The following is a 26,426-nucleotide window of genomic DNA, read 5'->3' on the forward strand; positions in this document are numbered from 1 at the left end:
GGTAGGATGATGCATCATGTTGTTTCCAGGACCAGACTGAGGAGAGTGGTAGGATGATGCATCATGTTGTTTCCAGGACCAGACAGAGTGGTAGGATGATGCATCATGTTGTTTCCAGGACCAGACAGAGGAGAGTGGTAGGATGATGCATCATGTTGTTTCCAGGACCAGACTGAGTGGTAGGATGATGCATCATGTTGTTTCCAGGACCAGACTGAGTGGTAGGATGATATATCATGTTGTTTCCAGGACCAGACAGAGTGGTAGGATGATGCATCATGTTGTTTCCCAGGACCAGACAGAGGAGAGTGGTAGGATGATGCATCATGTTGTTTCCAGGACCAGACAGAGTGGTAGGATAATGCATCATGTTGTTTCCAGGACCAGACTGAGTGGTAGGATGATGCATCATGTTGTTTCCAGGACCAGACTGAGGAGAGTGGTAGGATGATGCATCATGTTGTTTCCAGGACCAGACAGAGTGGTAGGATGATGCATCATGTTGTTTCCCAGGACCAGACAGAGTGGTAGGATGATGCATCATGTTGTTTCCAGGACCAGACTGAGTGGTAGGATGATATATCATGTTGTTTCCAGGACCAGACAGAGTGGTAGGATGATGCATCATGTTGATTCCAGGACCAGACTGAGGAGAGTGGTAGGATGATGCATCATGTTGTTTCCAGGACCAGACAGAGTGGTAGGATGATGCATCATGTTGTTTCCCAGGACCAGACAGAGTGGTAGGATGATATATCATGTTGTTTCCAGGACCAAACTGAGTGGTAGGATGATGCATCATGTTGTTTCCAGGACCAGACAGAGTGGTAGGATGATGCATCATGTTGTTTCCAGGACCAGACAGAGTGGTAGGATGATGCATCATGTTGTTTCCAGGACCAGACTGAGGAGAGTGGTAGGATGATGCATCATGTTGTTTCCAGGATCATGTTGTTTCCAGGACCAGAGTGGTAGGATGATGCATCATGTTGTTTCCAGGACCAGACAGAGTGGTAGGATAATGCATCATGTTGTTTCCAGGACCAGACTGAGTGGTAGGATGATGCATCATGTTGTTTCCAGGACCAGACTGAGGAGAGTGGTAGGATGATGCATCATGTTGTTTCCAGGACCAGACAGAGTGGTAGGATGATGCATCATGTTGTTTCCAGGACCAGACAGAGGAGAGTGGTATGTGAAACATGTTGTTTCATGCACCTGACTGTCCCAAATGGAACTCTATTCCCTACTTAGTGCACTCCGTTTGATCAAAGCGCTATGGGCCCTGGTCAAACTTACTACACCACATAAAGAATTGGGACAATCCTCAAATCTTCCCCACAGAGGAGGGACCGTAGCCTCGACACAGGTGGGGTCACTGATCTGAGATCAGCGTATCCACACCAACTCCCTACCTTGACCACCAGGGGGAGAAGGCAAACTGATCTTCCATCAGATTTCTTGGGTAACTCCATTCTTCTCTTCCTCTTAACGTGAACCATGCGGAACCAAGCAGACCGCGTCTGGGCTGATAAATCACCGATATAACGGGCACAGTATCTGAACACACTGCACCTAGACGACAGACCTTCTTTAACTCACCAACGGAAGAAACGCTGAAGAAGTTAAGGTAGGCTCTAGATATCCGTGTTTCTGTTTTTATAAACTTTATGTTAAATGAGAAATATTAAACTATTTCATGTATTCCATTCTATGTAATGTAGCCTAATATCAGTGTTACTTTTTAGCCTAGATACAGAGCATTCGGAAAGTATACAGACCCCTTGGCTTTTTCCACAGTTTGTTACCTCACAGCCTTATTTTAAAATGGATTAAATTGTTTTTTTCAATCTACACACAATACCCCATAATGACCAAGCAAAAACTGAAATATCCCATTTACGTAGATATTCAGACCCTTTACTCAGTACTTTGTTGAAGCACCTTTGGCAGTGATTACAGCATGGATTCTTCTTGGGTATGACGCTACAAGCTTGGCGCACCTGTATTTGGGGAGTTTCTCCCATTCATCTGCCAGGCTGAAAGGGGAGTGTTGCTGCACAGCTGTTTTCAGGTCTCCCCAGAGATGTTCCGTTGGGTTCAAGTCCAGGCTCTGGCTGGGCCACTCAAGAACATTCAGAGACTTGTCCCGAAGCCAGTCCTGTGTTGTCTTGGCTGTGTTTAAGATCATTGTCCTGTTGGAAGGTGAACCTTCGCCCCAGTCTGAGGTCCTGAGTGCTCTGGGGCAGCTTTTCTTCAAAGATCTCTCTGTACTTTGCTCCGTTTGTCTTTCCCTCAATTCCTTCAATTCTGACTGTCTCCCAGATCCTGCCACTGAAAAACATCCCTACAGCATGACGCTGAACCACCATGCTTCACCTTAGGGATGGTGCCAGGTTTCCTCCACACTTAGAATTCAGGCCAAAGAGTTTAGTCATGGTTTCATCAGACCAGAGAATCTTGTTTCTCTTGGTATTAGAGTCTTTAGGTTCCTTTTGGCAAACTCCAAGAGGGCTGTCATGTGCCTTTCACTAAGGAGTGGCTTTCGTCTGGGCACTCTACATTAAAGGCCTTATTGGTGTAGTGCTGCAGAGAAGTTTTTCCTTCTGGAAGGTTTTCCCATCTCCACAGAGGAACTCTAGAGCTCTGTGAGAGTGACCACCGGGTTGTTGATCACCTCCTTGACCAAGACCCTTCTCCCTGACTGCTCAGTTTGGCCAGGCAGCCAGCTTTAGGAAGTCTTGGTGGTTCCAAACGTCTTCCATTTAAGCATGATGGAGGCCACTGTGTTCTTGAGGACCTTCAATGCTGCAGAAATGTTTTGGTATTCTTCCCCAGACCTGTGCCTCGACACAATCCTGTCTCTGAGCTCTACGGACAATTCCTTCGACCTCATGGCTTGGTTTTTGCTATGTCATGCACTGTCAACTGTGGGACCTTATACAGACAGGTGTGTGCCTTTCCAAATCATGTCCAATCAATTGAATTTACCACAGGTGGACTCCAAGTTGTAAAAACATCTCTATGATGATCAATGGAAACAGGATGCACCTGAGCTAAATGTAGAGACTAATAGCAAAGGATCTGAATACTAATGTAAGAAAGGTATTTCTGTTGTTTACCTCTTTAGAAATGTCTAAAAACCTGTTTTCGCTTATTCATTATGTGGTATTGTGTGTAGAGTGATGAGGAAAAACATTTATTTCATCCATTTTAGATTAAGGCTGTAACGTAACACAATGTGGAGAAGGTCAAGGGGTCTGAATACTTTCTGAATGCCCTGTACCTGCTACTGCCCTGTTGACAGATGAAATATACTTGGATTAGTTATTGGACGTGTCAATGTCCTTTTGCCTGCATACTGTATATTGAGTGAGTTTCGTCTTTCATATTCGTTATTATTTGATCTTGTTCTAGACTTCTAACTGAAGATCATGTCTCTGATGCTACTGCTGGTGTTGGTGTGCCAAACCATGGCGTCACTTCGACTCTCAGTATGTACCAATCACTGTGGGGAGCATTCTACGCATACCATTCGCTGACTCTGTAGTCTCCCTTAGGCCCAGCTTCCTTTCAACAAGATGCTTTTGGGAAGCTTCTGTTTACTGCATACAAAGCCAATTTCTCTTTGAGGACACCATGAATTGATTTATTGATTGAGTGAGTGAGTGATTGATTTAAATGTCCTCTATCTCCCACGAGGCATCAGACCCCTGTGTTCTAGAACTAGAGGAGTTGAGACGTGATGTCCGTATTCTGGAGAACAAACTGTTGATCGGAGTGTGGCAGCTCAACCATGTCAAGACACACAGCTACATCATCACCCCCCCACTACCCAGGTGTAGCATGACACACTACTTTCTCTGTAGCTTGTATTCTGTTGAATATCCCTAAACATAACATTATTGAGTCTCCCCTTCTAATCAACCCTGACCCCAACCCTGTCTCTGACCCCAACCCTGTCTCTGACCCCAACCCTGCCTCTAACCCTGACCCCAACCCTGCCTCTGACCCTGACCCCAACCCTGATCCCAACCCTGCCTCTGACCCCAACCCTGACCCCAACCCTGCCTCTGACCCTGACCCCAACCCTGCCTCTGACCTCAACCCTGACCTCAACCCTGCCTCTGACCCTGACCTCAACCCTGCCTCTGACCCTGACCCCAACCCTGACCCCAACCCTGCCTCTGACCCTAACCCCAACCCTGCCTCTGACCCCAACCCTGCCTCCGACCCTGACCCCAACCCTGCCTCCGACCCTGACCCCAACCCTGCCTCCGACCCTGACCCCAACCCTGCCTCCGACCCTAACCCCAACCCTGCCTCTGACCCTGACCCCAACCCTGCCTCTGACCCTGACCCCAACCCTGACCCCAACCCTTCCTCTGACCCTGACCCTGACCCCAACCCTGAACCCAACCCAACCCTGCCTCTGACCCTGACACCAACCCTGACCCCAACCCTGACCCCAACCCTGTTTCTGACCCTGACCTCAACCCTGCCTCTGACCCTGACCCCAACCCTGCCTCTGACCCTAACCCCAACCCTGCCTCTGACTCTGACCCCAACCCTGACCCCAACTCTGCCTCCGACCCTAACCCCAACCCTGCCTCTGACCCTGACCCCCACTCCTGACCCCAACTCTACCTCCGACCCTAACCCCGACCCTGCCTCTGACCCCAACCCTGACCCCAACCCTGACCCCAACCCTGCCTCTGACCCTGACCCCAACCCTGACCCCAACCCTGTTTCTGACCCTGACCTCAACCCTGCCTCTGACCCTGACCCCAACCCTGCCTCTGACCCTAACCCCAACCCTGCCTCTGACTCTGACCCCAACCCTGACCCCAACTCTGCCTCCGACCCTAACCCCAACCCTGCCTCTGACCCTGACCCCCACTCCTGACCCCAACTCTGCCTCCGACCCTAACCCCGACCCTGCCTCTGACCCCAACCCTGACCCCAACCCTGACCCCAACCCTGCCTCTGACCCTGACCCCAACCCTGACCCCAACCCTGTTTCTGACCCTGACCTCAACCCTGCCTCTGACCCTGACCCCAACCCTGCCTCTGACCCTAACCCCAACCCTGCCTCTGACTCTGACCCCAACCCTGACCCCAACTCTGCCTCCGACCCTAACCCCAACCCTGCCTCTGACCCTGACCCCCACTCCTGACCCCAACTCTGCCTCCGACCCTAACCCCGACCCTGCCTCTGACCCCAACCCTGACCCCAACCCTGACCCCAACCCTGCCTCTGACCCTGACCCCAACCCTGACCCCAACCCTGACCCCAACCCTGGCCCTAACCCTAACCAGTATTTCAATCTTTCGGGGAGAACTGGATATGGGAAAAAAGCTAATTTCCTTTGCTTTACGCACGGACAATAAAGTAAAATTCTTCTTCTCCCTGACCAGTAACTCTACCTTCAACCTAACAGAGGAATACAGGACAGGAGCCTCTCTGCCTCCAGCAGGAAGCCTCATCGTACATGACAAAGGTGAGAGATTCATAGCCTTGTTTTGCCAACTCCTACAGTATAGTCATCATTGTCAATGACCAAGACAACACTTAAACTGATTTGGGATCAGGCTAAGAGGCTACATCCTCCGTTAGCCAACAGATCTGACCCACTGGCTTACAGCTGCGCTAGACAATGAGAAATGTGTTGTTCTCCGAATTGTCTACCAGTCATTCAATATTCCCGGTGTAACGGTTGGGATAATGGGACAATTCGGAGTACAACGCATGTCTCATCCCTGTATTGAGGTACGTTTTCCCGAGCCCTATGTTGTGCTGGCTCCGTGGTGTCCTAATCTACACAGGAAGCCTGTCTGACCCTAGTGCAGCTGTAAGCAAGCGGATCTGCTAGCTACATCCTCCGGGAACCTTTCAACATTGTCTACTGTATGGCTGTGTCACCAGTCTCTTCTGAGATGGATAATATGGACACAAGGAGACGCTACCAGGTGTAGAACGAGTTGAACTCTACATCAGCTCTGTTCTGTTCCATACATATAACACCTCATGGCAACAGGTGTTTCTCATTCAAAACATTTCAGGCTATTTGTGTCTATTTCTATTTCAACTATTTCAGTTGACTTTATACAGTGGGGCAAAAAAAGTATTTAGTCAGCCACCAATTGTGCAAGTTCTCCCACTTTAAAAGATGAGAAGAGGCCTGTAATTTTCATCATAGGTACACTTCAACTATGACAGACAAAATGAGAAAAGAAATCCAGAAAATCACATTGTAGGATTTTTAATGAATTTATTTGCAAATTATGGTGGAAAATAAGTATTTGGTCACCTACAAACAAGCAAGATTTCTGGCTCTCACAGACATTCTCTAAGAGGCTCCTCTGTCCTCCACTCGTTACCTGCATTAATGGCACCTGTTTGAACTTGTTATCAGTATAAAAGACACCTGTCCACAACCTCCAACAGTCCAAATCTCAGACCGGCCAATAAAAATAAAAAATTAAGATGGATAAAAGAACACAGACACTGGACAGAGGAACTCTGATTAGAAGGCCAGCATCCCGGAGACGCCTCTTCACTGTTGATGTTTAGACTGGTGTTTTGTGGGTACTATTTAATGAATCTGCCAGTTGAGGACTTGTGAGGCATCTGTTTCTAAAACTAGACACTCTAATGTACTTGTCCTCTTGCTCAGTTGTGCACCGGGGCCTCCCACTCCTCTTTCTATTCTGGTTAGAGACAGTTTGCGCTGTTCTGTGAAGAGAGTAGTACACAGCGTTGTACGAGATCTTCAGTTTCTTGTGATTTTCTCGCATGGAAAAGCCTTCATTACTCAGAACAAGAAAAGACTGACGAGTTTCAGAAGAAAGGTCTTTGTTTCTGGCCATTTTGAGCCTGTAATCGAACCCACAAATGCTGATGCTCCAGATACTCAACTAATGTAAAAAAGGCCCGTTTTATTGCTTCTTTAAACAAGACAACAGATTTCAGCTGTGCTAACATAATTGCAAAAGGATTTTCTAATGATCAGTTAGCCTTTTAAAATGATAAACTTGGATTAGCTAACACAACGTGCCATTGGAACACAGGAGTGATGGTTGCTGATAATGGGCCTCTGTACGCCTATGTAGATATTCCATTAAAAAATCTGCCATTTCCAGCTACAATAGTCATTTACAACATTATCAATGTCTACACTGTATTTCTGATCAATTTGATGTTATTTTAATTGACAAAAAAATAGCTTTTCTGTCTAAAAACAAGGACATTTCTAAGTGACCCCAAACTTTTGAACGGTAGTGTACAGATATAATATGCCTCCACAGGAACATGGACACAAGCATACTTGCATGTACACACCAGAAGAGGCTGGTAGGATAAGCTATAGGAGGATAGTAAAAACTGGAATGGAATGAATGGAACGGCATCAAACACATCATTTATTTATTCCATTCCAGCCATTACAATGAGCCTGTCCTCCTATAACTCCTCCCACCAGTCTCCTCTTGGAAACTTATCTGTTTCTGGTAAAAGAGACTTTGAGACACATCCTGTCTTTGCCAATAGTTTGTTCTAAATAAACATCGAATCAAATGCGCTAACGGTCCAAAGTTTTAGAACACCTACTCATTCAAGGGGTTTTCTTTATTTTTACTCTCTTTTTCATTGTAGAATAATAGTGAAGACATCAAAACTATGAAATAACACATATGGAACCATGTAGTAACCAATAAAGTGTTAAACAAATCAAAATATATTTCATTTGATGTCGCTCTTGTCTCTGATCCACCTCTACGCAGACGACACCATTCTGTATACTTCTGGCCATTCTTTGGACACTGTTAACTAACCTCCAAACAAGCTTCAATGCCATACAACACTCCTTCCGTGGCCTACAACTGCTCTTAAACGCAAATAAAACTAAATGCATTCTCTTCAACCGATCGTGCCCGTACCTGCTCGCCCGTCCAGCATCACTACTCTGGACGGCTCTGACTTAGAATATGTGGACAACGACAAATACCTAGGTGTCTGGTTAGACTGTAAACTCTCCTTCCAGACTCACATCAAAACATCTCCAATCCAATCCAATCAAAAAGTTAAATCTAGAATTGGCTTCCTATTTTGCAACAAAGCATCCTTCACTCATGCTGTCAAACATACCCTCGTAAAACTAAACATCCTACCAATCCTCGACTTCGGCGATGTCATTTACAAAATAGCCTCCAATACCCTACTCAACAAATTGGATGCAGTCTATCACAGTGCCATCCGTTTTATCACCAAGCCCCATATACTACCCACTACTGTGACCTACTGCTACCTGTACGCTCTCGTTGGCTGGCCCTCGCTTCACACTTGTAGACCCTGCTAGGTAAAGTCCCCCTTATCTCAGCTCGCTGGTCACCATAGCAGCACCCACCTGAGCACCCACCTGCACCCACCTGAGCACGCGCTCCAGCAGGTATATCTCTCTGGTCACCCCCAAAACCATTTCTTCCTTTGGCCGCCTCTCCTTCCAGTTCTCTGAACTGCTTTGCTTGATCTTGGCCAGGTTGCAATTGTAAATGAGAACTTGTTCTCAACTTGCCTACCTGGTTAAATAAAGGTGAAATAAAAAATAAATACAAAAGTTCCTGATGAGCTCAACTGGTGAGCCTCGTTAGCATCTGGTTCCATGGACACACTGATTTCAATGTCCTTCGCCAAGGTCAGATTACTTTCAGATAACAGTCTCTTTTGTGTAGCTTCACTCCGTAGCCCACATTCTAGTCTGTCTCTAATGATCTCATTTAGAACACCGTTAAACTCACAGTGTTCTGATAGTTTCTTTAATGCAGCATCAAACATTGGCCCTGATTCTCCCTCTTCCTGATGTCTCCTGTGGAACCTGAACCTATCAGCATTAACCAGTGGTTCTGGTGAAAAATATACAGTACAATATCCCCGTACGTCGTACTGATGCACAATTGGCCTGGCGCCGTCCGGGTTAGGGAGGGTTTGGCCGGTAGGGAAATCCTTTTCTCATCGCGCACCAGCGACTCCCGTGGCGGGCCGGGCGCAGTGCGCGCTACCCAAGGTTGCCAGGTGCACGGTGTTTCCTCCGACACATTGGTGTGGCTGGCTTCCGGGTTGGATGGCACCTGTTCTGGCAGGCTGTGGCAGGCTGCCTAGTAAATTACATTTATTTGGCCCCAATACACAAAAAAATGTAGGCACAATGTTGTCCTCATCAATGTCATTTACAAGAACAACATTTCCAAACCGTTCTGGATATGAGCTCCACTGCTCAATAGTTTCATCAATCTGTCCGATGTTTCCAACAATTACAGCTCCTGATTCTCACTCGCTTCAATAGTTTCCTCAGTCACGTGATCTTCATTCACTCATTGACGTTTCCCCCTCAAGTTCGCTCATTTAGCCGTTTTTAATTCCAAAGTTTCTCCTCACAGTTGAATAAATGTCCTTTCCGTGAATCGCTGTTTTTATTGGTTCCTTTTTAATCACGTTATTTTCCCGACGTTTGTCTCGAGTCTTTTTCTGCCGTCCATGACGATGTTAACTCTCTCCTTCTTAGCTAGCTTGGCTATGTACTTGCCTCTGCTAGCAATACACTGTGCTATCATTAGCCTAGACTGTACCACAGATGTAACAACCGACTTCTTCCAGTCAGAATAGTTCTTGTAGATTCAGACTCATCACCAATCTTTTGTCTCGTGGGTTTCATAACCACGTCTGTATAACAATTCAATAACATTGAGATGGGAGACAGGAATCAGTTCAACCATTTATCTGGAATGTGATAACCTCAACACATATACAAACCCCCATGATGCTCTGCAGCACAAGCCCAATAAACAACAAATACTTAAATAAATATGTAAATGGACACTAAACAAAACTCACAGAGGAATTTAAATGTTCAGTTCTTGAAAGTAGGACCATGGGACAGGGTCAGAAAGGTCAGGATGTTTGATACCTGGTTACAGAGGTGACATAACAAGCATCAGGTCCATTAAGGATAAGTAATCCTTCTCACCCCCCCCCCCTTAATGATTTAGATGCACTATTGTAAAGTGGCTGTTCCACTGGATGTCAGAAGGTGAATTCACCAATTTGTAAGTCGCTCTGGATAAGAGCGTCTGCTAAATGACTTAAATGATTATAACACAGTGAAGTAGAGGTGGGAGCTAAAAGCAGACATGGACAGTGAGACGGTGTGAGGAGGTCAGGGGTCAAACACTAGATCAGGACAGGTAGAAATGGCAGGGCTGGAAATAGACAGAGACACATTCTGATCATGGCTCAGACCTGACCTGACACACCCAAACAGAAGATATTATAGAAGAGTCATGTCCAATAGGCTATATACTATTGTAGCGACCCGCACAGACAGCTGTGTGTTATGTGTTAGGCTATTAGTTGGTTGTGTTGTACTTACCAGTACCCAGTGTTTGCAGGGTCCGACATGCCAATCAACCTGCTATCTGCCAATCACGGGAATGCCTGGAATGTTCTGATGCCGGGCATCCTGGCGGTTGGCGGAGTGGCGTGGAGGGGGGTTGGGCAGGGGGATGGAGCATTGGAAGTTAATACCAGGTTTAGCGATTGTTCCCTCTCTTATGTCTGGCCTTCACAGGAGAAGGTTACGATTGGTTTGTAGGGTATCTTTCATTTATTTGGCGTGGGCTACGGCCAAACAGTAGCCTGTGTAAAGTTGGGTTAATAAACCGTCAATTCGTAAACTCATTCCACTGTCTGGACAATTGTTCCTTTATGATCTAGTCAGGTCATTACACTATATTCTATTCTACTGTATTTTAGTCAATACCACTCTGACATTGCTCATTCTAATATTTATATATTTCTTAATTGCATTCTTTCATTTTTAGATTCATGTTTATTGTGGTATGTTGTTAGGTATTACTGCACTGTTGGAGCTGGGAACACAAGCATTTAGTTAGATATTACTGTTGGAGCTGGGAACACAAGCATTTAGTTAGATACTACTGCGCTGTTGGAGACAGGAACACAAGCATTTAGTTAGATATTACTGCACTGTTGGAGCTAGGAACACAAGCATTTAGTTAGATATTACTGTACTGTTGGAGATGGGAACACAAGCATTTAGTTAGATACTACTGCACTGTTGGAGATGGGAACACAAGCATTTAGTTAGATACTACTGCACTGTTGGAGATGGGAACACAAGCATTTAGTTAGATATTACTGTACTGTTGGAGATGGGAACACAAGCATTTAGTTAGATACTACTGCACTGTTGGAGATGGGAACACAAGCATTTAGTTAGATACTACTGCACTGTTGGAGATGGGAACACAAACATTTAGTTAGATATTACTGTTGGAGCTGGGAACACAAGCATTTAGTTAGATATTACTGTTGGAGATGGGAACACAAGCATTTAGTTAGATATTACTGTACTGTTGGAGCTGGGAACACAAGCATTTAGTTAGATACTACTGCACTGTTGGAGCTGGGAACACAAGCATTTAGTTAGATATTACTGTTGGAGATGGGAACACAAGCATTTAGTTAGATATTACTGTACTGTTGGAGCTGGGAACACAAGCATTTAGTTAGATACTACTGCACTGTTGGAGCTGGGAACACAAGCATTTAGTTAGATATTACTGTTGGAGCTGGGAACACAAGCATTTAGTTAGATATTACTGTTGGAGCTAGGAACACAAGCATTTAGTTAGATACTACTGCACTGTTGGAGCTGGGAACACAAGCATTTAGTTAGATAGTACTGTACTGTTGGAGCTGGGAACACAAGCATTTAGTTAGGCATTACTGCACTGTTGGAGCTGGGAACACGAGCATTTAGTTAGATATTACTGTTGGAGATGGGAACACAAGCATTTAGTTAGGTATTACTGTACTGTTGGAGCTGGGAACACAAGCATTTAGTTAGATATTACTGTTGGAGATGGGAACACAAGCATTTAGTTAGATACTACTGCACTGTTGGAGCTGGGAACACGAGCATTTAGTTAGATACTACTGCACTGTTGGAGATGGGAACACAAGCATTTAGTTAGATACTACTGCACTGTTGGAGATGGGAACACAAGCATTTAGTTAGGTATTACTGCACTGTTGGAGCTGGGAACACAAGCATTTAGTTAGATACTACTGCACTGTTGGAGCTGGGAACACAAGCATTTAGTTAGATATTACTGTTGGAGCTGGGAACACAAGCATTTAGTTAGATATTACTGTTGGAGCTAGGAACACAAGCATTTAGTTAGGTATTACTGCACTGTTGGAGCTGGGAACACAAGCATTTAGTTAGATATTACTGCACTGTTGGAGCTGGGAACACAAACATTTAGTTAGATAGTACTGTACTGTTGGAGCTGGGAACACAAGCATTTAGTTAGGCATTACTGCACTGTTGGAGCTGGGAACACGAGCATTTAGTTAGATATTACTGTTGGAGATGGGAACACAAGCATTTAGTTAGGTATTACTGTACTGTTGGAGCTGGGAACACAAGCATTTAGTTAGATATTACTGTTGGAGATGGGAACACAAGCATTTAGTTAGATACTACTGCACTGTTGGAGCTGGGAACACGAGCATTTAGTTAGATACTACTGCACTGTTGGAGATGGGAACACAAGCATTTAGTTAGATACTACTGCACTGTTGGAGATGGGAACACAAGCATTTAGTTAGGTATTACTGCACTGTTGGAGATGGGAACACAAGCATTTAGTTAGGTATTACTGCACGGTTGGAGATGGGAACACAAGCATTTCACCTGCAATAACATCTGCTAAACACTTGTATGTGACCAATAATATGTGATTTTATTTGTTTAAATAATATAATATATTTCTTTTTTTGGTATTTGATTCTCACACCTTTCCAGTAAAATGTGCCTTCATAGTAAGTTGTGATAATATCTCTGCGTGTGTCACCTCTCACCTCCAGACTGCTCTGAGCTGTATGACAGACAGAGGCCAGACTCCGGGTTTTACCGGATCAGACCTAGGGTGGATCAGGAGCCGGTCCTAGTCTTCTGTGACATGGAAGATGGAGGGGGATGGACTGTTATACAGCGACGAAGACATGGCAGGGTTGACTTCAACAGGTGTGTGTGTGTGTGTGTGTGTGTGTGTGTGTGTGTGTGTGTGTGTGTGTGTGTGTGTGTGTGTGTGTGTGTGTGTGTGTGTGTGTGTGTGTGTGTGTGTGTGTGTGTGTGTGTGTGTGTGTGATCTTTGGAAAGCTGGCCTGTTCAACCTCTGCAATCAGCTAGTAATTTATCACATCAGCACTGTGGCATCCAGCTGCTGTGTTTCAAATCAAATTGTATTAGTCCTCCTCCTTTCCCTGTAGTCCAGAATCATCTCCTTTGTCTTGATCATGTCAGCATAGTGATGCAAGGGGAAGCAGCAAGGGTGAAACTTTAACCAGTGCATGTTCTCTCCTCCATAGAGACTGACCTTGTGAATGTTCTCTCCTCCATAGAGACTGACCTTGTGAATGTTCTCTCCTCCATAGACAGAACCAGTGAATGTTCTCTCCTCCATAAAGACTGAACCAGTGAATGTTCTCTCCTCCATAGAGACTGAACCAGTGAATGTTCTCTCCTCCATAGAGACTGACCCAGTGAATGTTCTCTCCTCCATATGGACTGGACCAGTGAATGTTCTCGACTGACCCAGTGAATGTTCTCTCCTCCATAGAGACTGAACCAATGAATGTTCTCTCCTCCATAGAGACTGACCCAGTGAATGTTCTCTCCTCCATAGAGACTGAACCAGTGAATGTTCTAGACTGACCCAGTGAATGTTCTCTCCTCCATAGAGACTGAACCAGTGAATGTTCTCGACTGACCCAGTGAATGTTCTCTCCTCAATAGACTGACCCTGTGAATGTTCTCTCCTCCATAGAGACTGAACCAGTGAATGTTCTAGACTGACCCAGTGAATGTTCTCTCCTCCATAGAGACTGAACCAGTGAATGTTCTCGACTGACCCAGTGAATGTTCTCTCCTCCATAGAGACTGAACCAGTGAATGTTCTAGACTGACCCAGTGAATGTTCTCTCCTCCACAGAGACTGAACCAGTGAATGTTCTCTCCTCCATAGGGACTGACCCAGTGAATGTTATAGACTGACCCAGTGAATTCTCTCTCCTCAATAGAGACTGGGTGGACTACAGAGACGGGTTTGGAGACTTTAAGCTGTGGAACGATGAATTCTGGCTGGGGAATGAACACATCCATTCTCTGGTGAAGGAAGGTAAGATCTGGCGCCATATGTAGGCTGTCAACCCTAACACAATGAGAGGCTTGATACATGCGGCCCCAGAACACATTCACTCTCTGGTTTTAGGGCGGCAGATAGGCTAACGGTTAAGGGCCAGTAAGAGCCGGTAAGGGACGGTAAGGGCCAGTAAGAGATGGTAAGAGCCAGTAAGGGCCGGTAAGGGACAGTAAGGGGCCCCAGTAAGGACCAGTAAGAGCCGGTAAGGGCCATTAAAGCCAGGAAGGACCAGTAAGAGACGGAAAGAGCCAGTAAGGGCCAGTAAGGGCCAGTAAGAGACAGTAAGGGCCAGTAAGAGCCAGTAAGGACCAGTAAGAGCCGGTAAGGGCCAGTAAGGGCCAGTAAGAGCCGGTAAGGGCCAGTAAGGGCCAGTAAGGGCCAGTAAGGACCAGTAAGAGACAGTAAGGGACAGTAAGGGCCAGTAAGAGCCAGTAAGGGCCGGTAAGGGCCAGTAAGGGACAGTAAGAGCCAGTAAGGGCCAGTAAGAGACGGTAAGAGCCGGTAAGGGCCATTAAAGCCAGGAAGGACCAGTAAGAGACGGTAAGAGCCAGTAAGGGTCAGTAAGGGCCGGTAAGGTCCAGTAAGGGCCAGTAAGGGCCAGTAAGGACCAGTAAGAGACAGTAAGGGACAGTAAGGAGCAGTAAGGGCCAGTAAGAGCCAGTAAGGGCCAGTAAGAGACGGTAAGAGCCAGTAAGGGCCAGTAAAGGCCAGTAAGGACCAGTAAGAGACAGTAAGGGACAGTAAGGGCCAGTAAGGGCCAGTAAGGACCAGTAAGGGCCAGTAAGGGCCAGTAAGGGCCAGTAAGAGCCATTAAAAGCCAGAAAGGACCAGTAAGAGACGGTAAGGGCCAGTAAGGACCAGTAAGGGCCAGTAAGGGCCAGTAAGAGCCGGTAAGGACCATTAAAAGCCAGAAAGGACCAGTAAGAGACGGTAAGAGCCAGTAAGGGCCAGTAAGGGCCAGTAAGAGACAGTAAGGGACAGTAAGGTCCAGTAAGAGCCAGTAAGGACCAGTAAGAGCCGGTAAGGGCCAGTAAGGGCCAGTAAGAGCCGGTAAGGGCCAGTAAGAGCCAGTAAGGGCCAGTAAGAGACGGTAAGAGCCAGTAAGGGCCATTAAAAGCCAGGAAGGACCAGTAAGAGACGGTAAGAGCCAGTAAGGGCCAGTAAGGGCCAGTAAGGACCAGTAAGGGACAGTAAGGGCCAGTAAGGGCCAGTAAGAGCCGGTAAGGGCCATTAAAAGCCAGGAAGGACCAGTAAGAGACGGTAAGAGCCAGTAAGGACCAGTAAGAGACAGTAAGGGACAGTAAGGGCCAGTAAGGGCCAGTAAGGACCAGTATGGGCCAGTAAGGGCCAGTAAGAGCCGGTAAGGGCCATTAAAAGCCAGAAAGGACCAGTAAGAGACGGTAAGAGCCAGTAAGGGCCAGTAAGGGCCAGTAAGGACCAGTAAGGGCCAGTAAGGGCCAGTAAGGACCAGTAAGAGACAGTGAGGGACAGTAAGGGCCAGTAAGAGCCAGTAAGGGCCGGTAAGGGCCAGTAAGGGACAGTAAGAGCCAGTAAGGGCCAGTAAGAGACGGTAAGAGCCGGTAAGGGCCATTAAAGCCAGGAAGGACCAGTAAGAGACGGTAAGAGCCAGTAAGGGTCAGTAAGGGCCAGTAAGGGCCGGTAAGGTCCAGTAAGGGCCAGTAAGGGCCAGTAAGGACCAGTAAGAGACAGTAAGGGACAGTAAGGAGCAGTAAGGGCCAGTAAGAGCCAGTAAGGGCCAGTAAGAGACGGTAAGAGCCAGTAAGGGCCAGTAAAGGCCAGTAAGGACCAGTAAGAGACAGTAAGGGACAGTAAGGGCCAGTAAGGGCCAGTAAGGACCAGTAAGGGCCAGTAAGGGCCAGTAAGGGCCAGTAAGAGCCATTAAAAGCCAGGAAGGACCAGTAAGAGACGGTAAGGGCCAGTAAGGACCAGTAAGGGCCAGTAAGGGCCAGTAAGAGCCGGTAAGGACCATTAAAAGCCAGAAAGGACCAGTAAGAGACGGTAAGAGCCAGTAAGGGCCAGTAAGGGACAGTAAGGTCCAGTAAGAGCCAGTAAGGACCAGTAAGAGCCGGTAAGGGCCAGTAAGGGCCAGTAAGAGCTGGTAAGGGCCAGTAAGAGCCAGTAAGGGCCAGTAAGAGACGGTAAGAGCCAGTAAGGGCCATTAAAAGCCAGGAAGGACCAGTAAGAGACGGTAAGAGCCAGTAAGGGCCAGTAAGGGCCAGTAAGGACCAGTAAGGGACAGTAAGGGCCAGTAAGGGCCAGTAAGAGCCAGTAAGGGCCATTAAAAGCCAGGAAGGACCAGTAAGAGACGGTAAGAGCCAGTAAGGACCAGTAAGAGACATTAAGGGACAGTAAGGGCCAGTAAGGGCCAGTAAGGACCAGTATGGGCCAGTAAGGGCCAGTAAGAGCCGGTAAGGGCCATTAAAAGCCAGAAAGGACCAGTAAGAGACGGTAAGAGCCAGTAAGGGCCAGTAAGGGCCAGTAAGGGCCAGTAAGGACCAGTAAGGGCCAGTAAGGGCCAGTAAGGGCCAGTAAGAACCGGTAAGGGCCATTAAAAGCCAGGAAGGACCAGTAAGAGACGGTAAGAGCCAGTAAGAGACAGTAAGGGCCAGTAAGAGCCAGTAAGGACCAGTAAGAGCTGGTAAGGGCCAGTAAGAGTCAGTAAGGACCAGTAAGAGCCGGTAAGGGCCAGTAAGAGCCGGTAAGGGCCATTAAAAGCCAGGAAGGACCAGTAAGAGACGTTAAGAGCCAGTAAGGGCCAGTAAGGGCCAGTAAGGGCCAGTAAGAGCCAGTAAGGGCCAGTAAGAGACAGTAAGAGCCGGTAAGGGCCATTAAAAGCCAGGAAGGACCAGTAAGAGACGGTAAGAGCCAGTAAGGGCCAGTAAGGGCCATTAAGGGCCGGTAAGGACCAGTAAGGGACAGTAAAGACCAGTAAGAGCCAGTAAGGGCCAGTAAGGGACAGTAAGGGACAGTAAGGGACAGTAAGGGCCAGTAAGGGCCAGTAAGGGCCAGTAAAAGCCGGTAAGGGCCATTAAAAGCCAGGAAGGACCAGTAAGAGACGGTAAGAGCCAGTAAGAGACAGTAAGGGCCAGTAAGAGCCAGTAAGGACCAGTAAGAGCCGGTAAGGGCCAGTAAGAGCCGGTAAGGGCCAGTCAGGACCAGTAAGAGCCGGTAAGGGCCAGTAAGAGATGGTAAGAGCCGGTAAGTGCCAGTAAGAGACAGTAAGAGCCGGTAAGGGCCATTAAAAGCCAGTAAGGGCCAGTAAGGGCCAGTAAGGGCCTTTAAAAGCCAGTAAGGACCAGTAAGAGACAGTAAGGGCCAGTAAGGGCATTTATAAGCCAGTAAGGACCAGTAAGAGACGGTAAGAGCCAGTAAGGGCCTTTAAAAGCCAGTAAGGACCAGTAAGAGACAGTAAGAGCCAGTAAGGGCCTTTTTAATGCCAGTAAGGGCCAGTAAGGGACAGTAAGTACCAGTAAGAGACGGTAAGAGCCAGTAAGGGAGAGTAAGGACCAGTAAGAGACGGTAAGAGCCGGTAAGGAACAGTAAGGACCAGTAAGAGACGGTAAGAGCCAGGAAGGGACAGTAAGGACCAGTAAGAGATGGTAAGAGCCGGTAAGGGCCAGTAAGAGACGGTAAGAGACGGTAAGGGCCAGTAAGAGAGAGTAAGAGCCGGTAAGGGCCATTAAAAGCCAGTAAGGACCAGTAAGAGACGGTAAGAGCCGGTAAGGGCCAGTAAGGGCCAGTAAGAGACGGTAAGGGACAGTAAGGGCGAGTAAGGACCAGTAAGAGACGGTAAGAGCCGGTAAGGGCCATTAAAAGCCAGTAAGGACCAGTAAGAGACGGTAAGAGCCAGTAAGAGACGGTAAGAGCCGGTAAGGGCCAGTAAGGGCCAGTAAGAGCCAGTAAGAGACGGTAAGGGACAGTAAGGGCGAGTAAGGACCAGTAAGAGACGGTAAGAGCCGGTAAGGGCCATTAAAAGCCAGTAAGGACCAGTAAGAGACGGTAAGAGCCAGTAAGAGACGGTAAGAGCCGGTAAGGGCCAGTAAGGGCCAGTAAGAGCCGGTAAGGGACAGTAAGGGCCAGTAAGGACCAGTAAGAGACGGTAAGAGCCGGTAAGGGCCAGTAAGAGACGGTAAGAGCCTGTAAGGGCCAGTAAGAGACATTAAGAGCCGGTAAGGGCCATTAAAAGCCAGTAAGGACCAGTAAGAGACGGTAAGAGCCGGTAAGGGCCAGTAAGAGACGGTAAGAGCCGGTAAGGGCCAGTAAGAGACGGTAAGAGCCGGTAAGGGCCAGTAAGAGACGGTAAGAGCCGGTAAGGGCCAGTAAAAGACAGTAAGAGCCGGTAAGGGCCAGTAAGAGATGGTAAGAGCCGGTAAGGGCCAGTAAGAGACAGTAAGAGCCGGTAAGGGCCATTAAAAGCCAGTAAGGGCCAGTAAGGGCCTTTAAAAGCCAGTAAGGACCAGTAAGAGACAGTAAGGGCCAGTAAGGGCATTTATAAGCCAGTAAGGACCAGTAAGAGACGGTAAGAGCCAGTAAGGGCCTTTTTAAAGCCAGTAAGGGCCAGTAAGGGACAGTAAGGACCAGTAAGAGACGGTAAGAGCCAGTAAGGGAGAGTAAGGACCAGTAAGAGACGGTAAGAGCCGGTAAGGGACAGTAAGGACCAGTAAGAGACGGTAAGAGCCAGGAAGGGACAGTAAGGACCAGTAAGAGATGGTAAGAGCCGGTAAGAGCCGGTAAGGGCCAGTAAGAGACGGTAAGAGCCGGTAAGGGCCAGTAAGGGCCAGTAAGAGCCGGTAAGGGCCAGTAAGAGCCAGTAAGGGCCAGTAAGAGACGGTAAGAGCCAGTAAGGGCCATTAAAAGCCAGGAAGGACCAGTAAGAGACGGTAAGAGCCAGTAAGGGCCAGTAAGGGCCAGTAAGGACCAGTAAGGGACAGTAAGGGCCAGTAAGGGCCAGTAAGAGCCGGTAAGGGCCATTAAAAGCCAGGAAGGACCAGTAAGAGATGGTAAGAGCCAGTAAGGACCAGTAAGAGACAGTAAGGGACAGTAAGGGCCAGTAAGGACCAGTAAGGACCAGTATGCGCCAGTAAGGGCCAGTAAGAGCCGGTAAGGGCCATTAAAAGCCAGAAAGGACCAGTAAGAGACGGTAAGAGCCAGTAAGGGCCAGTAAGGGCCAGTAAGGACCAGTAAGGGCCAGTAAGGGCCAGTAAGGGCCAGTAAGAACCGGTAAGGGCCATTAAAAGCCAGGAAGGACCAGTAAGAGACGGTAAGAGCCAGTAAGAGACAGTAAGGGACAGTAAGGGCCAGTAAGAGCAAGTAAGGACCAGTAAGAGCTGGTAAGGGCCAGTAAGGGCCAGTAAGAGCCGGTAAGGGCCAGTAAGAGCTGGTAAGGGCCATTAAAAGCCAGGAAGGACCAGTAAGAGACGGTAAGAGCCAGTAAGGGCCAGTAAGGGCCAGTAAGGGCCAGTAAGGGCCAGTAAGAGCCGGTAAGGGACAGTAAGAGCCAGTAAGGGCCAGTAAGAGACAGTAAGAGCCGGTAAGGGCCATTAAAAGCCAGGAAGGACCAGTAAGAGACGGTAAGAGCCAGTAAGGGCCAGTAAGGGCCATTAAGGGCCGGTAAGGACCAGTAAGGGACAGTAAAGAACAGTAAGAGCCAGTAAGGGCCAGTAAGGGACAGTAAGGGACAGTAAGGGACAGTAAGGACCAGTAAGAGACGGTAAAAGCCAGTAAGGGCCAGTAAGGGCCAGTAAGGGCCAGTAAGGGCCAGTAAGAGCCGGTAAGGGCCATTAAAAGCCAGGAAGGACCAGTAAGAGACGGTAAGAGCCAGTAAGAGACAGTAAGGGACAGTAAGGGCCAGTAAGAGCCAGTAAGGACCAGTAAGAGCCGGTAAGGGCCAGTAAGAGCCGGTAAGGGCCAGTCAGGACCAGTAAGAGCCGGTAAGGGCCAGTAAGAGATGGTAAGAGCCGGTAAGGGCCAGTAAGAGACAGTAAGAGCCGGTAAGGGCCATTAAAAGCCAGTAAGGGCCAGTAAGGGCCAGTAAGGGCCAGTAAGGGCCTTTAAAAGCCAGTAAGGACCAGTAAGAGACAGTAAGGGCCAGTAAGGGCATTTATAAGCCAGTAAGGACCAGTAAGAGACGGTAAGAGCCAGTAAGGGCCTTTAAAAGCCAGTAAGGACCAGTAAGAGACAGTAAGAGCCAGTAAGGGCCTTTTTAATGCCAGTAAGGGCCAGTAAGGGACAGTAAGTACCAGTAAGAGACGGTAAGAGCCAGTAAGGGAGAGTAAGGACCAGTAAGAGACGGTAAGAGCCGGTAAGGAACAGTAAGGACCAGTAAGAGACGGTAAGAGCCAGGAAGGGACAGTAAGGACCAGTAAGAGATGGTAAGAGCCGGTAAGAGCCGGTAAGGGCCAGTAAGAGACGGTAAGAGCCGGTAAGGGCCAGTAAGAGACGGTAAGAGCCGGTAAGGGCCATTAAAAGCCAGTAAGGACCAGTAAGAGACGGTAAGAGCCGGTAAGGGCCAGTAAGGGCCAGTAAGAGACGGTAAGGGACAGTAAGGGCGAGTAAGGACCAGTAAGAGACGGTAAGAGCCGGTAAGGGCCATTAAAAGCCAGTAAGGACCAGTAAGAGACGGTAAGAGCCAGTAAGAGACGGTAAGAGCCGGTAAGGGCCAGTAAGGGCCAGTAAGAGCCAGTAAGAGACGGTAAGGGACAGTAAGGTTGAGTAAGGACCAGTAAGAGACGGTAAGAGCCGGTAAGGGCCATTAAAAGCCAGTAAGGACCAGTAAGAGACGGTAAGAGCCAGTAAGAGACGGTAAGAGCCGGTAAGGGCCAGTAAGGGCCAGTAAGAGCCGGTAAGGGACAGTAAGGGCCAGTAAGGACCAGTAAGAGACGGTAAGAGCCGGTAAGGGCCAGTAAGAGACGGTAAGAGCCTGTAAGGGCCAGTAAGAGACATTAAGAGCCGGTAAGGGCCATTAAAAGCCAGTAAGGACCAGTAAGAGACGGTAAGAGCGGTAAGGGCCAGTAAGAGACGGTAAGAGCCGGTAAGGGCCAGTAAGAGACGGTAGAGAGCCGGTAAGGGCCAGTAAGAGCCGGTAAGAGCCGGTAAGGGCCAGTAAAAGACAGTAAGAGCCGGTAAGGGCCAGTAAGAGATGGTAAGAGCCGGTAAGGGCCAGTAAGAGACAGTAAGAGCCGGTAAGGGCCATTAAAAGCCAGTAAGGGCCAGTAAGGGCCTTTAAAAGCCAGTAAGGACCAGTAAGAGACAGTAAGGGCCAGTAAGGGCATTTATAAGCCAGTAAGGACCAGTAAGAGACGGTAAGAGCCAGTAAGGGCCTTTAAAAGCCAGTAAGGACCAGTAAGAGACAGTAAGAGCCAGTAAGGGCCTTTTTAAAGCCAGTAAGGGCCAGTAAGGGACAGTAAGGACCAGTAAGAGACGGTAAGAGCCAGTAAGGGAGAGTAAGGACCAGTAAGAGACGGTAAGAGCCGGTAAGGGACAGTAAGGACCAGTAAGAGACGGTAAGAGCCGGTAAGGGCCAGTAAGAGACTGTAAGAGACGGTAAGGGCCAGTAAGGGCGAGTAAGGACCAGTAAGAGACGGTAAGAGCCGGTAAGGGCCATTAAAAGCCAGTAAGGACCAGTAAGAGACGGTAAGAGCCAGTAAGGGCCAGTAAGGGCCAGTAAGAGCCGGTAAGGGACAGTAAGGGCCAGTAAGGACCAGTAAGAGACGGTAAGAGCCGGTAAGGGCCAGTAAGAGACGGTAAGAGCCGGTAAGGGCCAGTAAGAGACATTAAGAGCCGGTAAGGGCCATTAAAAGCCAGTAAGGACCAGTAAGAGACGGTAAGAGCCGGTAAGGGCCAGTAAGAGACGGTAAGAGCCGGTAAGGGCCAGTAAGAGACGGTAAGAGCCGGTAAGGGCCAGTAAGAGATGCTAAGAGCCGGTAAGGGCCAGTAAGAGACAGTAAGAGATGGTAAGGGCCATTAAAAGCCAGTAAGGGCCAGTAAGAGCCAGTAAGGGCCTTTTTAAAGCCAGTAAGGGCCAGTAAGGGACAGTAAGGACCAGTAAGAGACGGTAAGAGCCAGTAAGGGAGAGTAAGGACCAGTAAGAGACGGTAAGAGCCGGTAAGGGCCAGTAAGAGACGGTAAGAGCCGGTAAGGGCCAGTAAGAGACAGTAAGAGCCGGTAAGGGCCATTAAAAGCCAGTAAGAACCAGTAAGAGACGTTAAGAGCCGGTAAGTGCCAGTAAGAGACGGTAAGAGCTGGTAAGGGCCAGTAAGAGACGGTAAGAGCCGGTAAGGGCCAGTAAGAGATGCTAAGAGCCGGTAAGGGCCAGTAAGAGACAGTAAGAGATGGTAAGGGCCATTAAAAGCCAGTAAGGGCCAGTAAGAGCCAGTAAGGGCCTTTTTAAAGCCAGTAAGGGCCAGTAAGGGACAGTAAGGACCAGTAAGAGACGGTAAGAGCCAGTAAGGGAGAGTAAGGACCAGTAAGAGACGGTAAGAGCCGGTAAGGGCCAGTAAGAGACGGTAAGAGATGGTAAGGGCCATTAAAAGCCAGTAAGGACCAGTAAGAGACGGTAAGAGCCGGTAAGGGCCAGTAAGGGCCAGTAAGAGACGGTAAGAGCCGGAAAGAGCCGGTAAGGGCCAGTAAGAGACGGTAAATGACGTTAAGAGCCGGTAAGGGCCAGTAAGAGACAGTAAGAGCCGGTAAGGGCCATTAAAAGCCAGTAAGGACCAGTAAGAGACGGTAAGAGCCAGTAAGAGACAGTAAGAGATGGTAAGGGCCATTAAAAGCCAGTAAGGGCCAGTAAGAGCCAGTAAGGGCCTTTTGAAAGACAGTAAGGGCCAGTAAGGGACAGTAAGGACCAGTAAGAGACGGTAAGAGCCAGTAAGGGAGAGTAAGGACCAGTAAGAGCCGGTAAGAGCCAGTAAGGGACAGTAAGGACCAGTAAGAGACGGTAAGAGCCGGTAAGAGCCGGTAAGGGCCAGTAAGAGACGGTAAGAGCCGGTAAGGGCCAGTAAGAGATGGTAAGAGACGGTAAGAGCTGGTAAGGGCCAGTAAGAGACGGTAAGAGCCGGTAAGGGCCAGTAAGAGACGGTAAGAGCCGGTAAGGGCCAGTAAGAGATGGTAAGAGCCGGTAAGGGCCAGTAAGAGACAGTAAGAGACGGTAAGGGCCATTAAAAGCCAGTAAGGGCCAGTAAGGGCCAGTAAGGGCCTTTAAAAGCCAGTAAGGACCAGTAAGAGACAGTAAGGGCCAGTACGGGCCTTTAAAAGCCAGTAAGGGACGGTAAGAGCCAGTAAAGGCCAGTAAGGGCCTTTAAAAGCCAGTAAGAACCAGTAAGAGACAGTAAGAGCCAGTAAGGGCCTTTAAAAGCCAGTAAGGACCAGTAAGGGACGGTAAGGGCCGATAAGGGACGTTAAGGGACAGTAAGAGCCAGTAAGGGACGGTAAGGGACGGTAAGGGCTAGTAAGAGACGGTAAGAGCCAGTAAGGGACAGTAAGGGCCAGTAAGAGACGGTAAGAGCCGGTAAGGGCCAGTAAGAGACGGTAAGAGCCGGTAAGGGACAGTAAGGGCCAGTAAGAGCCGGTAAGGGACAGTAAGGGCCAGTAAGAGCCGGTAAGGGACAGTAAGGGCCAGTAAGAGATGGTAAGAGCCGGTAAGGGCCAGTAAGAGACGGTAAGAGCCGGTAAGGGCCAGTAAGAGACAGTAAGAGACGGTAAGGGCCATTAAAAGCCAGTAAGGGCCAGTAAGGGCCTTTAAAAGCCAGTAAGGACCAGTAAGAGACAGTAGGGGCCAGTAAGAGACGGTAAGAGCCGGTAAGGGCCATTAAATGCCAGTAAGGGCCATTAAGAGCCAGTAAGGTCCAGTAAGAGACGGTAAGAGCCAGTAAGGGCCAGTAAGTGCCAGTAAGGACCAGTAAGAGACAGTAAGGGACAGTAAGGGCCAGTAAGGGCCAGTAAGAGCCAGTAAGGGCCTTTAAAAGCCAGTAAGGACCAGTAAGAGACAGTAAGGGCCAGTACGGGCCTTTAAAAGCCAGTAAGAACCAGTAAGAGACAGTAAGAGCCAGTAAGGGCCTTTAAAAGCCAGTAAGGACCAGTAAGAGACAGTAGGGGCCAGTAAGAGACGGTAAGAGCCGGTAAGGGCCATTAAATGCCAGTAAGGGCCATTAAGAGCCAGTAAGGTCCAGTAAGAGACGGTAAGAGCCAGTAAGGGCCAGTAAGTGCCAGTAAGGACCAGTAAGAGACAGTAAGGGACAGTAAGGGCCAGTAAGGGCCAGTAAGAGCCAGTAAGGGCCTTTAAAAGCCAGTATGGACCAGTAAGAGACAGTAAGGGCCAGTACGGGCCTTTAAAAGCCAGTAAGGGACGGTAAGAGCCAGTAAGGGCCAGTAAGGGCCTTTAAAAGCCAGTAAGAACCAGTAAGAGACAGTAAGAGCCAGTAAGGGCCTTTAAAAGCCAGTAAGGACCAGTAAGGGACGGTAAGGGCCGGTAAGGGACGGTAAGGGACAGTAAGAGCCAGTAAGGGACGGTAAGGGACGGTAAGTGCTAGTAAGAGACGTTAAGAGCCAGTAAGGGACAGTAAGGGCCAGTAAGAGATGGTAAGAGCCGGTAAGGGCCAGTAAGAGACGGTAAGAGCCGGTAAGGGACAGTAAGGGCCAGTAAGAGCCGGTAAGGGCCAGTAAGAGCCGGTAAGGGACAGTATATGTATGTATGTGTATGTGTGTGTAATATGTATGTGTATGTGTGTGTAATGTGTGTGTATGTGTGTGTAATATTTATGTATGTGTATGTGTGTGTAATGTGTGTGTGTGGGTTTGAGGTGAGAACCTGGTGAAGATAGATCTGATGGACTGGAGTGGAGCCAAGACTCATACCTACTACCAGAACTTCAGGATCACAGATGAGAAGGTAAGACACTCTGAACACTGTGTATAGTCTGCGGGATGAGAAGGTAAGACACTCTGAACACTGTGTATAGTCTGGGGGACGAGAAGATAAGACACTCTGAACACTTTGTATAGTCTGGGGGATGAGAAGATAAGACTCTCTGAACACTGTGTATAGTCTGGGGGATGAGAAGATAAGACACTCTGAACACTGTGTATAGTCTGGGGGATGAGAAGGTAAGACACTAAGAACACTGTGTATAGTCTGGAGGATGAGAAGGTAAGACACTCTGAACACTGTGTATAGTCTGGGGGATGAGAAGGTAAGACACTCTGAACACTGTGTATAGTCTGGGGGATGAGAAGGTAAGACACTCTGAACACTGTGTATAGTCTGGGGGATGAGAAGATAAGACACTCTGAACACTGTGTATAGTCTGGGGGATGAGAAGGTAAGACACTCTGAACACTGTGTATAGTCTGGGGGATGAGAAGATAAGACACTCTGAACACTGTGTATAGTCTGGGGGATGAGAAGGTAAGACACTCTGAACACTGTGTATAGTCTGGGGGATGAGAAGATAAGACACTCTGAACACTGTGTATAGTCTGGGGGATGAGAAGGTAAGACACTGGCTGGTAACAGGCTGTGGGATGGCTGGTAACAGACTTTGGGATGGCTGGTAACAGACTTTGGGATGGCTGGTAACAGACTTTGGGATGGCTGGTAACAGACTTTGGGATCTCTGGTAACAGGCTGTGGGATGGCTGGTAAACAGGCTGTGGGATGGCTATTAACAGGCTGTGGGATGGCTGGTAACAGGCTGTGGGATGGCTGGTAACAGGCTGTGGGATGGCTGATAACTGGCTGTGGGATGGCTGGTAACAGGCTGTGGGATGGCTGGTAACAGGCTGTGGGATGGCTAGTAACATACTTTGGGATGGCTGGTAACAGACTTTGGGATGGCTGGTAACAGGCTGTGGGATGGCTGGTAACAGGCTGTGGGATGGCTGGTAACAGGCTGTGGGATGGCTGGTAACAGGCTGTGGGATGGCTGGTAACAGACTGTGGGATGGCTGGTAACAGACTGTGGGATGGCTGGTAACAGGCTGTGGGATGGCTGGTAACAGGCTGTGGGATGGCTGGTAACAGGCTGTGGGATGGCTGGTAACAGGCTGTGGGATGGCTGGTAACAGGCTGTGGGATGGCTGGTAACAGGCTGTGGGATGGCTGGTAACAGGCTGTGGGATGGCTG

General features: G+C 48.4%; 2 protein-coding genes across 2 annotated transcripts in view; one reads left to right on the forward strand and one right to left on the reverse strand.

The window, feature by feature from the left end:
* The window catches only part of LOC135549443 (cell adhesion molecule 2-like), a 1,019,298-nt gene that overhangs the window by 102,626 nt on the left and 890,246 nt on the right, over positions 1–26,426 (reverse strand). The window lies entirely within an intron of this gene.
* fgl1b (fibrinogen like 1B) overlaps positions 1,575–26,426 on the forward strand; it is a 46,164-nt gene continuing 21,312 nt past the window's right edge. Inside the window, exons 1-7 of the mRNA XM_064982529.1 lie at positions 1,575–1,630; positions 3,418–3,494; positions 3,703–3,839; positions 5,419–5,501; positions 12,950–13,109; positions 14,165–14,262; positions 25,104–25,192. Coding sequence (XP_064838601.1) covers positions 3,435–3,494; positions 3,703–3,839; positions 5,419–5,501; positions 12,950–13,109; positions 14,165–14,262; positions 25,104–25,192 — 627 coding nt within the window. The 5' untranslated portion in view covers positions 1,575–1,630; positions 3,418–3,434. The remainder of the gene's footprint in view (positions 1,631–3,417; positions 3,495–3,702; positions 3,840–5,418; positions 5,502–12,949; positions 13,110–14,164; positions 14,263–25,103; positions 25,193–26,426) is intronic.

This window comes from Oncorhynchus masou, chromosome 12 (assembly GCF_036934945.1).
Source record: "Oncorhynchus masou masou isolate Uvic2021 chromosome 12, UVic_Omas_1.1, whole genome shotgun sequence".
Classification (NCBI taxonomy): Eukaryota; Metazoa; Chordata; class Actinopteri; order Salmoniformes; family Salmonidae; genus Oncorhynchus; species Oncorhynchus masou.